At 43.2% G+C, this 13,268-nt stretch overlaps 1 protein-coding gene across 3 annotated transcripts in view; it reads right to left on the bottom strand.

Moving 5' to 3' along the window:
- MAPKAP1 (MAPK associated protein 1) overlaps positions 1-13,268 on the bottom strand; it is a 266,480-nt gene that overhangs the window by 44,688 nt on the left and 208,524 nt on the right. For all 3 annotated transcript variants that reach the window (XM_030817823.1, XM_030817824.1, XM_030817825.1), the window contains one exon: positions 620-760. In XM_030817823.1, coding sequence (XP_030673683.1) covers positions 620-760 — 141 coding nt within the window. The remainder of the gene's footprint in view (positions 1-619; positions 761-13,268) is intronic.

The following is a 13,268-nucleotide window of genomic DNA, read 5'->3' on the forward strand; positions in this document are numbered from 1 at the left end:
TGACTAATACACAGCAGACACCTATAAAAGGCAGCCATGATGATGATGATGATGATGATGATAATGATGATGTATTAATAGTATGTTGCTTACTATGACACTTTTCCTACTCCTGTTCAGTTTAAGTCAAAACAGAAATTTAGCACATAATTAGAACAAATTAATCCCAAATATTAGTTGAAAGTTCCAAATTATATGATGAAGATCCAAATATACCTTCTGAGATCATTAAAAAGCTTCCTGAATAAAAGCCTGAATGAATAAGCAATGAGTTAGCTGAGTAAGAACAGGCAGGTGGCACCGTCACAAAGCAGTTCTAAGGATAGCAGGCAAGAGAATTACAGAATGAAAAGAATTACGGAACTTCACCGAAGTCAATCAGTTTGAAAAGAGTCTCGTTAGTTTATTTCTAATCTTCTGCTTCATAAAAAAGAAGACAAGACAGAGCACTCAAGTGGGAAAAGGGATGTACTTCAAATTCCATTGTTTAAACATCTTCTCAGAAAACAAATTACCTTTAGTCATTCAGGTCACATAAAAGTTGTATGTTGTTTCTTTCCCCATTTCTACATAGACTGCTGACACGACGAGCCAGCTCATCATCTGCTCACACACTTACCTAGCTGTACGTCGGTTGTGAATCGCAGTCTGTGGATCATGCTGACTTTGAATGACTTGTAATGGTGGCTGCTAAGCATATCCTGTACTGTGGCTATGTCAATTTGCGAATCCTCCTCAAAAACCCCGTCTGCCCTTGAACCTGGGGAGGAAAAGGCAGTTTAACACATAAAGATACATGAGGCTTGGCAAATGGTGTCTGCTTAAAATGCTTTGGGATAAATTAAAATAATATGGGCTATTTAATTTGGAGAAGAAAAGGCTGAGCGATGACTTAATAATGCCATTCCAGTAAACAGAGAATGGTAACATATTAATCATTCAACAGTTAATTCCACAAACACTATGGCAGGTCCTTGGCTGGGCAGCAGGGATACAAGGATAGAAAAATTCCTGCTTGCTCTCAGCAGGAAGCTCAGTCCACAAGAGTGAGTCAAAAGCACAAGAGCATGGGTGGTGTTAGCGGTGTCACGGGTCTTGTTTTTTTTCTAAATGTGATTTTCCTAATCACAAAAGTAATCCACATTCCTTGAAGAATCTCTGTCCTTTCCAAGATTCCCAAAATGTCTTCTTTACTGCCTCTCACCCTGCGCCCCACAGCCTCCATGTGGGATTTCACTCGTTCCCCATAGCAACCCTGAGCCATTGGTACTACTGATATTCCCATTCAAGCAGGATACAATTGAGGCTCAGAAAGATTAAGACACTTGCTTAAGGTTACATGGCTGTCTATTGATAGACATGGCTGTCTATTGACAGAGCCCCCACTGGCTCAGGGGGCACCTGCTAGTGCTTGGGTGTGACAGTCTCATCACTAGCCTCCTGGTCACCAGGTTCTTCCTCTGCAGTCCAGCCACCACAGGCTTTCTGATCCATTTTTCTAAAAGTTGGATCATTCATTCATTCACCAAATGCTCAGAGAGCACCCTGTGCATGCTAAGTACACTGATATGTGACACCAGAGACAGATGAGAAGCCTGGTTCTCAACAATCTTCCCTGGCTCCACAGCCTCCTGAATGAAGAACACTTTTTTAGCCAGGCAATCAGGGCGGCCCATAATGTGCCTGAAACATACTAATATTCTTCTCACTTCTCACACATACCTTCTCTCAGCCCTCTCAAACCCCTCAGGCTGCACAGTGCTTCAGGCTTTTATAATTCTGGGCCTTTGCTCACATGCTGCCCTTGGCCTAGAACAGCCCTCTCATCCTCATCCAGACCTGTTGAAATCCCTCCACCCCTCCCTAGGCTAGCTCAAACTCTATCTCTCCTGTGAAATCTTTTCTGATGGTTCTTCTGGAAGTGAATTCCATAAAAGTTGGCTTATACTGGACCCTGGAGCCCGTTAGTTGTGGCCGCAACTCCTAGCTCTGCCTCTAATTTGCTGTATGATCTTGGGCAAGTTGACTTTATCTCTCTGAATTTCAGTTTTTGCCATTCACATCAAAATTTAGGTAAAGAATACATATGCTTCATAAGAACGGTGACTATTTTTCTTCTAGTGTCAGGGTGGATTATATTCAGCCTTGCTCTAGAATTGCTTAATGGTTGCTCTGTCCTAATCTGGAAGCTTTGTGAAGGTCAGGAAAGTTTCTTAATCATTTTTATATCTTCTGCAAGCAGTAAAGGCAACTGGTATGCTCTCACTAAATTTTGCTAAACAAATACTAGCTAGTATATATGAGTGCTTACCACATGCCAGGCTTGGTGTTAAGCATTTCACACGTTACTGCATTGAAGGTCTTATAATTTTCCATATTACAGATGAGAACTCTGAGGCTTTGGGAGGCTGTCACATGCCAAGGTTACACTAAGCAAAGTTAAACTATCTCTCAGTCCCTGGACTTTGAAATGTGGACCTCTGCAGGTGCAGCTGTTGGTGCCATCACCAGTGCAGGGGGTAGAATGGGTTGGGAGGGGAGGAGCCTGTCTCGCAGAGGCTGACCACAGTAGGGTGCTCTAGGCCTCGTGTTGAGTAATCCGAGACGGTTCCACAGGGAAACCCATGGAGAACTCTTTGGGATGGAGTTGGGGGAATGGAAAACTCTAGATTTGGGTATAAAACTGGAAAATTTTGTAACAAACTGGTAGCCTGACAATGATATGCTTTTCCTTCCCACAGTTACTGCCTACGGGGCAAGTATTTTAAGTCAAAGTTGGTGTCTGATGCTTTCACAGTAAACTCATTTATTAGGAAATTTGTGTTCTATTTGCAAACACTACAGTAATTCCCAACCTGGACCATCCCAGCACCCACAATAGTGCTTTCCTTCAGTAAGGACGTGGCCTCGCCCTTCAGTGAGTGCCTCTGGCAGAATCCCATCTCAGAGCATCTCGCACATGCTGTCCTCTTTGCTCAGGTCACCCTTCTCCCCATCTCACTCTCTCCCGGCCCCTCCCTGTTTTCCTCCTGAAGAGCAGAGCACCAGTGACACTCCAGGGAAGCCTTCCCTGGCCGCAAGCCCCCGACACTAGTTTGGCTCCTTCTGTCCCCGTATCCTGCATTTTTCTTCAGAACAGTTATCACAGGGAGTAATTGCCTGTCTCTGCCATTAGACTATAAACCCCAAGAGCACAGGGACTGCTTTCTCACCACTGCAACTCAGACACTGCCAGTGCTACCACTCAGAGGATAAAGCAGAGCTCCATAAACATGTACTGAATGAATACCAGGTGCCATGTCCACAGGAAGGTGAGGGTCAGAGAGACAGAGTGACTTAACCAACATTGCACCTCCAGGACACTGCAGAGCTTCACTCCACATCTGCAAGGGCCACTGGGTAGCCCGTTTCCTTTCTCTGCAGCACCTATGATTTTGGACAGAGATGCTATGATCCTGATCACCACTCTCTCCTGGGTAATACCGAGGCTGGCTAGGATTTGGAGTTTCGAATAATCATTCACTTTTTCCAGTCTTCATTTTTACTGAAACATAACTTCCAAAACATGTTTTATTTCTATTTTAGAACTTCTTATACATGAGAATTGCAGAGAATTTTGGTAAAACATTAAAATCATTTAATGTTTTAAAAATCATTTCAAGTCATCTTTTCTGAGAAAATGCTATTATTAGATACAACTTAGCTCTGAGCTCAAGAACTTCTGTTTGCTTTACTAATTAGTGTTTTCTAAATATTGCAGGTATTTGATTTGGAAAGAGGTAACAGCTCATTATGCTAAAGTGCCAATTACTAAAAAAAAAAAAACCCCACACTTAAGATTTTTACATTTTATGATGTTGGATTAAAAACAATTTAAAAATTACTATAACGTGACATATAATTTTTTACTGAGCAATTTCAATGCCAGCTGCTAATAAAGCATCTTAGCTATAAATGATAATTCAGATGCTTTTAGATAAAGTGGTGCATAAATATGGCTGGAAATTGATTTAGCTTCTTACAGAAGCTACTGAAGAATGACATATTTTGTTTAATACACCAGCTAATGTAGTCCTAAAAGCTCAAACAAGTGCCAGTTTTCACTCCTAAATTTGCTGTGGGAGATTAATGAAAACTTTATATTTTGCTGAAATGTTAATAATGGGCAGATGAGATGATAGGATTTTAGTAGAGGTCTTAAAGCTATGAAATAACCAGCAAGGCTTGTCAATATCCTTATATTAATTTTGTACAAGACTTACATAGCTGGAGCTGGCTCAACACACTAATGCTTCTTGCACTGACCTTCTACTCTCTCATAGTGTAAATTCACATCCCATTTGAGGATTTAAATCCCCCGGATACCTGGGGGAGTTCTGAGCCTTGCCCCAGCTGACAAGGGGCGTGTCTGCGTTTATGATCAGAAGGATAACAGCACCTGAGGGAGTAGAGAAGGAATAGTCCTATACTCGCCTCCAATTCATGCTGCTCACTCCAAAGCAGGTTATCTGATGAATGGGATCAACTTCTGGTTTTGGAGTTCCAGTGTCATTTCTTTCTTTCTTTCTTTTTTTTGAGACAGAGTTTCACTCTTGTTGCCCAGGCTGGAGTGCAATGGGGAGATCTTGGCTCACTGCAACCTCCACCTCCCAGGTTCAAGCAATTCTCCTTCCTCAGCCTCCCAAGTAGCTGACGCCTGGCTAGTTTTTTGTATTTTTAGTAGAGATGGGATTTCGCCTTGTTGGCCAGGCTGGTCTCGAACTCCTGACCTCAGGTTATCCACCCGCCTCGGCCTCCCAAAGTGCTGGGATTACAGGCGTGAGCCACCGTGCCCGGCCTCCAGTGTCATTTCTCAAAGTAGGCTCAGGAGTACCACTTGTTGGAGGGGTCAAGTCTATTGTACATGGAATGGTGCAACCACTTCTCTCCCCATGCCAGGAGTATGCTAGACAGTGGGGGACACTGGTGAGGGTAAAGCAGGGTTCCTGATCTTCAGGAGTTTACAAATTAGCTACAGGCCACAAAATAGTACAAGGCAGAAAGAAGTCCCTAATAAACGGTGCCTGCAATAGACACTTTATCTAAAGACAAACACCTGAAGCAAAGCATTCATTATTCTAAAAGCATATTTTTTGGACCAGAAAAGTTCTATGACTTTGCATGTATATGTTCACTGTTTGTATCCTTCCGGAAAGGAGTGAACCCAACCACACATGAAAGATGAAAGATGCTTGATATTGTACCATCTGCATATTAAAATTACTCTACTATAACCTTCACACTAAAAAGTCCACTTCTGTTCGAGAAGACAATTTTAGCAACTCAAAGTGAAAAGTAGAGAGAACCAGAACATCTTAAAAATAAACATACTGAAAAAACAAAAACTACTCCCTATGAATTTAACTGAAATATAACCCGTTGGTATTTTGTTAAATTAGCAATTAAAAAGGTCACAAGTAGTTAAATGAAACAAAAGACACACTGTTCATCTACATTAATGCTGAACTGGGTCTCCTCGTGAATGACAAGATAAATTGTTATGGTGCCTTCAAAGACTTCACAATGTATTTTGTCACAGTCGCGAGTGTTAATGTCTCTATATGCCATGGATTACTATAATGTATTGTGTCAAAACGCTCAAGCTGCAATAACTCAAAGATGTATTGTGATAGATCAAATTTTGGGGTGGGGCCTAATAGTGACTTGAGAACCACAGCTCAAATGGAATGACAAAAAGGCTCCAGAAGAATGACAATCACAATGGAGGAAGGTATGGAGGACAAGCAGAAAACCCAGGAGGGGAAGCAGCTTAACTCTTGGGAGTACAAAATCAGGAAAGGGGAACTGAGGAATGAGGCCTGGCACCTGTCTTCAGTGAAGAATGGCAAAAAGAGGCCATGGCAGGCAAAGGGAAGCAGAGAGGAGTTGAGGAAGGAGGCAGGTGGAGTCTAGGGCCTACAGCCAAGAAAGAAAGAGAAGGTGCTGGGAGGCAGCCTTGGGGCTTAATAACATTAGAAAGAACATGGAATATAAGAGTTCAGAGATAGAGATTCAAACTGTCACTCAAAGTGTCAAGACTGGGTCAAAACCTTGCCCAGGGTTCCACTGTTAGGAAAGGCGAAACCGGGACAGATCTGTTGGACTCTGGAGTCCACGTGCCTTCTCCTTTCCCTTCCCTCAAGTGGCTAAAGGCTGTTCCTGCCCTGCCTACCTCAACACGCTCCTACAACAACGACACTGTAATAGACTGTTGAGTCGAATAACTGTAAATTCTAAATCGGTGGTTCTCAAAGTGCACACTGGGACCTATGGCGGTGGTGGTGGGGAATTCCCAAGTCCCCTTCAGGGTCCATAATTGCAATACTACTTTTATAACAACAGCAAGACATGACTTACTTTTTTCATGTCCATTCTCTTACAAGTGCACAAAGGAACAAAAAGCTTGGCTGGGCTCAATGGCTCACGCCTGTAATCCTACCATTTTGGGAGGCCGAGGTGGGTGGATCACCTGAGGTCAAGAGTTCGAGACCAGCCTGACCAACATGGTGAAACCCCATCTCTACTAAAAATACAAAATTAGCTGGGTATGGTGGCACATGCCTGTAATCTCAGCTACTTGGGAGGCTGAGGCAGGAGAATTGCTTACACCTGGGAGGCAGAGGTTGCAGTGAACCAAGATTGCACCATTGCACTCCAGCCTGGGCAACAAGAACGAAACTCCGTCTCAAAAAACAAAACAAAACAAAACAAACAAAAAAACAACAAAAAAGAAACTATCATTTGAGTTTTGGTATGGTAACAAAAATTAATACCCATAATTATCTGAAAAGGCTATTGAAATATTCTTCCCTTTTTCAACAACATATCTGTCAGGCCAAATTTTCTTCACATACTTTAACCAAAGCAATGTATTGTAGCAGACTGAATGCAGAGGCAGATATGAAAATCCAGGTGTCTTCTATAAGCCCAGACATTACAGAAATTTGCAATATGATAAAATAATGACACTCGTCTCATTAAAAATTTTAGGCCTGGCTGGGTGCAGTGGCTCACACCTGTAATCCCAGCACTTTGGGAGGCCAAGGTGGGCGGACCACTTGAGGTCAGGAATTTGAGACCACCCTGACCAACATGGTGAAACCTCATCTCTATAAAAATACAAAAAATGAGCTGGGGATGGCGGCGCATGCCTGTAATCTCAGCTACTCTGGAGGCTGAGGAAGGAGAATCGCTTGAACCCAGTAGGCGGAGGCTGAAGTGAGAGCTGAGATTATACCACTGCTTTCCAGCCTGGGTGACAGAGTAGGACTCCGTCTCAAAAAAAAAAAAAAAAAAAAAAAAAATTTAGGCCAGGTGCGGTGGCTTATGCCTATAATCCCAGCACTTTGGGAGGCTGAGGTGGGTGGATTGCTTGAGTCTAGGAGTTTGAGACCACCCTGTGCAACATGGCAAAACTCTGTCTCTACAAAAAACACAAAAATTAGCTGGGTTTGGTGGCTCATGCCTGTACTCCCAGCTACTGAGGATGAGGTGGGATGATCACTTGAGCCCAGGAGGTTGAGGCTACAGTGAGCTGTGATCACGCCACTGCACTCTAGCCTGGGTAACAGAGTGAGACCCTGTCTCAAAAAAAAAATTTTTTTTAAAGAAATTTTTCATAAAATTTGTCATTTGAGCCAGGCTTGGTGGCTCACCCCTATAATCCTGGCACTTTTGGAGGCCAAGGCAGGTGAATTACTTGAGTCCAGGAGTTTAAAACCAGCCTGGACAACACGGCAAAACCCCATCTCTACAAAAAATACAAAAAAAAAGCAGCCAGGCTTAGTGGTGTGCTCCGATGGGCCCAGCTACTGGGGAAACTGAGGTGGGAGGATCGCTTGAGCCCAGGAGGTGGAGGTTGCAGTAAGCTGTGATTGTACTACTGCATTCTAGCCTTGTGACAGAGACCCTATCTCAAAAAAAAAACAAAAACCCAAAAAACATAAAACTGTCATTAACATTAATGAAATTGCTGTTTTTCAATAAATATTTTAAAATTAATCAATTTTTATTTTTAATAGATATAACTCAATAAACAAAAGCTTGGCCAGGTGCAGTGCCTCACACCTGTAATACCAGCAGTTTGGGAAGCCAAAGCGGGAGCACTGTTTGAGGCCAGGAGTTCAAGAGCAGCCTGGGCAACATAGTGAGACTTTCTCTCCACTGAAAGTTAAAAAAAAAAAACAAACAAAAAAAGTCAGCTGGGCATGGTGGTGCACACCCGTAGTCCCAGCTGCTCAAGAGGTAGAGGTGACAGGATCACTTGAGCCCAGGAGTTTGAGGCTACAGTGAGCTGATTTGCTACTGCACTCCATCCTGGGCGAGACCTGGCGACAGGGCAACACCTCGCCTCAAAATAACAAAACAAAACAAAACAAAAGCTCTTTGGGGTCTTCAATAACTTTTAAGAGTGTAAAGAGGTCCTAAGACCAAAAAGTTTGAGAACTGCTGACTTTATTGGTTATAATGCCATGTTTTCATTGCCCCGATATCTATTTGGACAATAATAATGGGAAACAAAAGTGCAGTTATAGCTGTGTATATGTGTTATAATCTGACAACAAACACAGCTGCAAAGCCTGTACGCACATAAAAGCAATAGGTTTACTTTCAGGTGATCAGACCAAGGCTAATTATAAATACTGTTTTATAGTTTTAAAAGTGTTTTCATAGATGTGATTTAATTGGAACTGAGGGAGACAGAGTTATACGACTTTATTTCAAACAAATAGGACTAATCATTAAATCATAGCTCAGATGAACTCACTGTATATTACTGGAAGATTCCTTGTACTCATAGATACAAACTGCATGGGACTTTAACATTCATTTTATGGTTCAAAGAGTCTAACACCAAGTCTAAAAGGCCCCAATCTAGTTATAAATTAAAGCAACTTCAGTATCTCTTCTCTAAAAAGATCTATGCCAACTCTAGAACTCAACTGGAAGATCAATGGCCTCTGTTACATCCTCACCTTTGCCCACAGCACAATCCTGTTGACCATTTCTTCTAGACTAGCAGTTACTTAGCTCCAGCCATATGCCAGGTGCTGTGCTAGTGCTTCTGGAATTTAGGGGGATGGCAGTGTTCCCAGATGATGGGAAGGAGGACAGGCAATCCATGGAGGAATATAGGAAAAAACATAAAGTCCACAAAGCAAGAGGACCTACACAGGGAACACCAAGTGTCTGCCTTTGGCACAGTGTGTGAAGCAGAATGGCGGAAAAGAAAATGGTGGGGGTGGGGGTGGGAGTAGTTCTTCAAAAGTGGGGCCGTATCTAGCTCAGGACCTGGCACACAATTAAGTAAAATAGTACAAGTGACTGACAATGAGAAGTACATAAACCCTTTTCTGCTCCACTCTATCTTGAAGTCTTATTGCTACTCCCCACGCAGAAGCCCTGCTTCAGCTAAACTGGACTCTGCTCAGGTTCTACCATTTGGTCAGAATGTCCTTTATGCTCTAAAATTTATATGCTTCAAGGTCTAGTCCAAATGGAACCTCCCCTGTCTCTCTCCTAAAGTGTTATAGCCCTTTATTGAAGGTTCTTCTGATAAATATCTTACATGGTAAGTATCTGCACTCCCCTCCGGACAAAGAGCCCGAGGGCAGCAGGAACATCCCATTCTACAAAGCACATGGTCACACAATAGATGTTCAATAAATGCTGCTGATGGAACGAGTGAAGTTTGATGCAACACAGGTTAACCATTAACAGTACCTGAGGTTTGTACACCACCCCTTGTATTTACCTTGGCTAACAGCACCTAACATACCTTTCCTCGTTTTCCATTCAGACTCCCCAACAGACTAGGTTTGTCGAGGACAGGGGTTCTGCCTCAACAACTGTGACGGCGGCTAACACACACTGAGTGCTTACCGCGTGCCAGCACGATGCTCAGCATTTTAAAGACGTCATCTCATTCCATTTTTCCCAATGCCTCTTTAAGTTGGATATTATCCTCTTTTTACAGGTGAGAAAAACGAGACTCAAAATGTCATTCTGCTACAGTAGTCATACAAACAGTACAAGCTGGAGCTAGGAACTGAACCCAGGTCTAATTCCAAAATTGCACCTTTAACCACCACACAATCTCTGTGAGTAAAAATGTTCCTCAGATGGGCTGGAAATGCATAACTCCATGGGCTGTAACGGTATCTAAGGGGAACACAGTCATGCCTGGCCATGCCAGAGCAAAGGAATCAGGGATAAAATCTAACTCTCCACTCCCTCGGTAAGACTTAAAGCTGGATGCATAAGTGAGTCACAGAGAAAATTCTTCCTTAGCGCTCTGCATCCATCACATTTTTTTTTCCAGAGGCCTTTTAAGTCCCCAAAGCCTCATAAGCCCAAAACTTCTCTTCTATTAAACACTTCCCTTTGGCTACTAGTCATTTTTGCTGGTCTCTAAAAAACAATCAATAGGTGATATACTAAAACACACACACTTTCATGCCCCCCGCCTGCCCACCGCTCTGCAGTAATCTCTTTAAAGCCATCGGGATCACACAGTAGGATATACCCTTCACTAGAATCTGCCATGCTACCACCGGTGTAGGGATCTTTGCTGTCAGTGCTTAATTGATTAAACTCTTGGAGCCAGAGCCAGCCAGGCTGGAGGACTTTCCACATGGAGATTTCAGACCCCTTTCAATAAATCAAGGTAATCTTGTTTTATGAGGCAGTCAGAAAGAAACAGTTTCAGGTTTGTAGAATTTTGAAAAAGAGCAGATCATGGAAGGGGGGCCTACAAGGCTCTGCATCTTAGACCCTTGCTATTCCTCAGTCTCATCTTTCAGCACACTCTCCCTCTTTCCATTCCATTTATTCATTTCTAAATACCCCAAGCTCCTTCTCGTCTCAAAGCCTTCAGATGAGCAGTCCCTTGGCCTGGAACATTCTTCGCTTACTCATTATTGGACTAACTCCTTTTTCTTCTAACTCAAGCCTCTCTTATTCTTCTCACCTGCTCTGGTCCCCTGCTATGCGCTCTTTTCTACCCTTCATAGCACTGATCACAATTGTGTGCTCTATATAGTGTGGGGCTAAGTCTCAGCACAGTGGCTGGCCCAGAGGAGGGCTCAATCAATGTTTGGGAAATGCATGAACAAATATGTGCCCAAAGTGAATCTAATACCCTTTACAGGATGAAGCATGACCATTTAAGGGTCTGGACCAATGGTTCATTATGGGTTTGCTTGGAAGTTAGATTTGTGACAGAATTCTCATTATTTCCTCTTTCTCCAATATGTCTTTGTCCATGTTCAAAGCCCAGGAAAAGTAATGGGGTCTTCTCAGGAGCATGGCATTTTTGACAATTTACATGGCAAAATATCTAAGAACTGTAACATCTGATCAACACCAAGGTGTTCCTTTCCCTGACTCGAGAGTCAGAGAACGAGGGCACATCCGCTGGAAGAATCCCACCTCCCATTCAGAGTCACTGCAGAAATGTCACCTGATGCATTACCAAACCATTAGTCAGGACCTTCAGGGTGAATTCTGGGGCCAGGGGCCTATCAGAGGGATGCAAATCTCCATGCCCTCACTTAGAGCCCAGACAGGGTTTGTGGCTCATCAAACATGCTTCCTTACTGCTCTAATGTACCAGTGTATCGCTTAATGAAAGTTCTTAATTGTAATTCAATTAATTACATACACAGAGTCCCCAATTACATTTTCCAATAAGACACTGGCTGTGGTACAGGTCTAAATGCACTTAAACCAATTTTAATATATTAAGACCAATTTCCCTTGAATACTAATTACTACCTAATGATAAAATGGAAAGGGGGGAACTTTTAGAGAAAGAAGAGAGTGAAAAATGCAAATCATGTGGAAGTCCTCAGCTCACACAGTGTAATTCAGACACTCATTACTGACAAGTAGCTGTGGACAAGGCACAAGTTTGCTTCAAGACAGGTCAGCACAGCTTTTTGCCCCAGGTGTCAGCTACCCTTGGTGCTGGCCAATGCCCAAAGGGGCCTGTGGGAAGCCTAAGGGGCTAGAGGGAAAGAAAACAGGAACCACAGGGAGGGAAAGGATCACCACACACATGCTCAGACAAGCTATGGTGTCTGTGACAGTTGGTTGGCCTCTGCGTCTCAGGCAGAGACACTCAGTGATGGTGAACACTTGTATAGTGCACTGCAGTTCGCTCTGTGCTTTTACTGTACACAATCTCATTGACTTGTTTCAATGGTTTAAGCCTCACAACAGCTTTACAGGGTAGGGACTACCATCACATTTTGCAGCAGGGGAAATGAGGCCCACAAAGAAGGAGGACTTGTGCAAGGTTACACAGTGGTGCCAAACATCCTGCCTTTATAGCGCCAACCAGTCCACATTAACCAGAGAGGAAGACAAGGACTCATAGGTATGTGGCGAATAATGTTTCTGTTTCATTTAAATTCTAATAGCGTGCAGCAAACAGGGAGCCATTGTGCAATATCGACTTGGATAAAAATCCTCACCCTACAGAAAATTCCTTACAGTGAACACCTCCCCGCTAAAGCCAGACAGGTTAACTGGCTTTCAGCAATAACTCAACCTATAACATGTAAAACGAACATCACAAGTCATTTTCATTTGTAAATAAGAGTTTATTTACATGATCACATTTTCTTGTGTATTTGAAGAGTGCTGTTGTGGTATAATAAAGGAGGTGTTTAAGTCACATGATAGAAATTGGAGAGATCAGTAATTTGTAACTGAAGGAGGCAAAGCCTCCAGAAGCAGCGTGGAACCACCAGGGAGTCTCCAGAGCTGGCACAGAGCACACGCAGGAGGAAGAATCAGCCCATTATAAATAAGCATCACAAAGAGGGTCAGAAGCACACCAGGATAAAGCTGACTTTCATTCTCTTTCTATAGCTGCTTCTTCCCTCTCTCCGTTTCTATTTAGTAGTGGTGGTGGTAGTCCAACAAAGAAATCCCTACACTTAAAGACGCTTATTCAAACCCAAGTTCTCCTTAAAAGCCATCTTGTACTTGGTCCAATGAGAAGCCTGGAGATGTGAGGGGCTCAGGAGGCTCACCCTATCGGGGGAAAGAGCCGGGCCTGGCCACAGACACCAGGATGCAGAGAGGACTTAGACTGGGTTCCTCTCCAGTGTGAGGGGTGGTCACAGTCCAGTGTGGGACTTGGCAAATCCATTCAGGGGAATCAGTGATCAGAGAGGAGTAAGGGTAGGAACTGTAACAAGCCCATTGAGGGGAAGCCAGGT

This window comes from Nomascus leucogenys, chromosome 8 (assembly GCF_006542625.1).
Source record: "Nomascus leucogenys isolate Asia chromosome 8, Asia_NLE_v1, whole genome shotgun sequence".
NCBI classification, from domain to species: Eukaryota; Metazoa; Chordata; class Mammalia; order Primates; family Hylobatidae; genus Nomascus; species Nomascus leucogenys.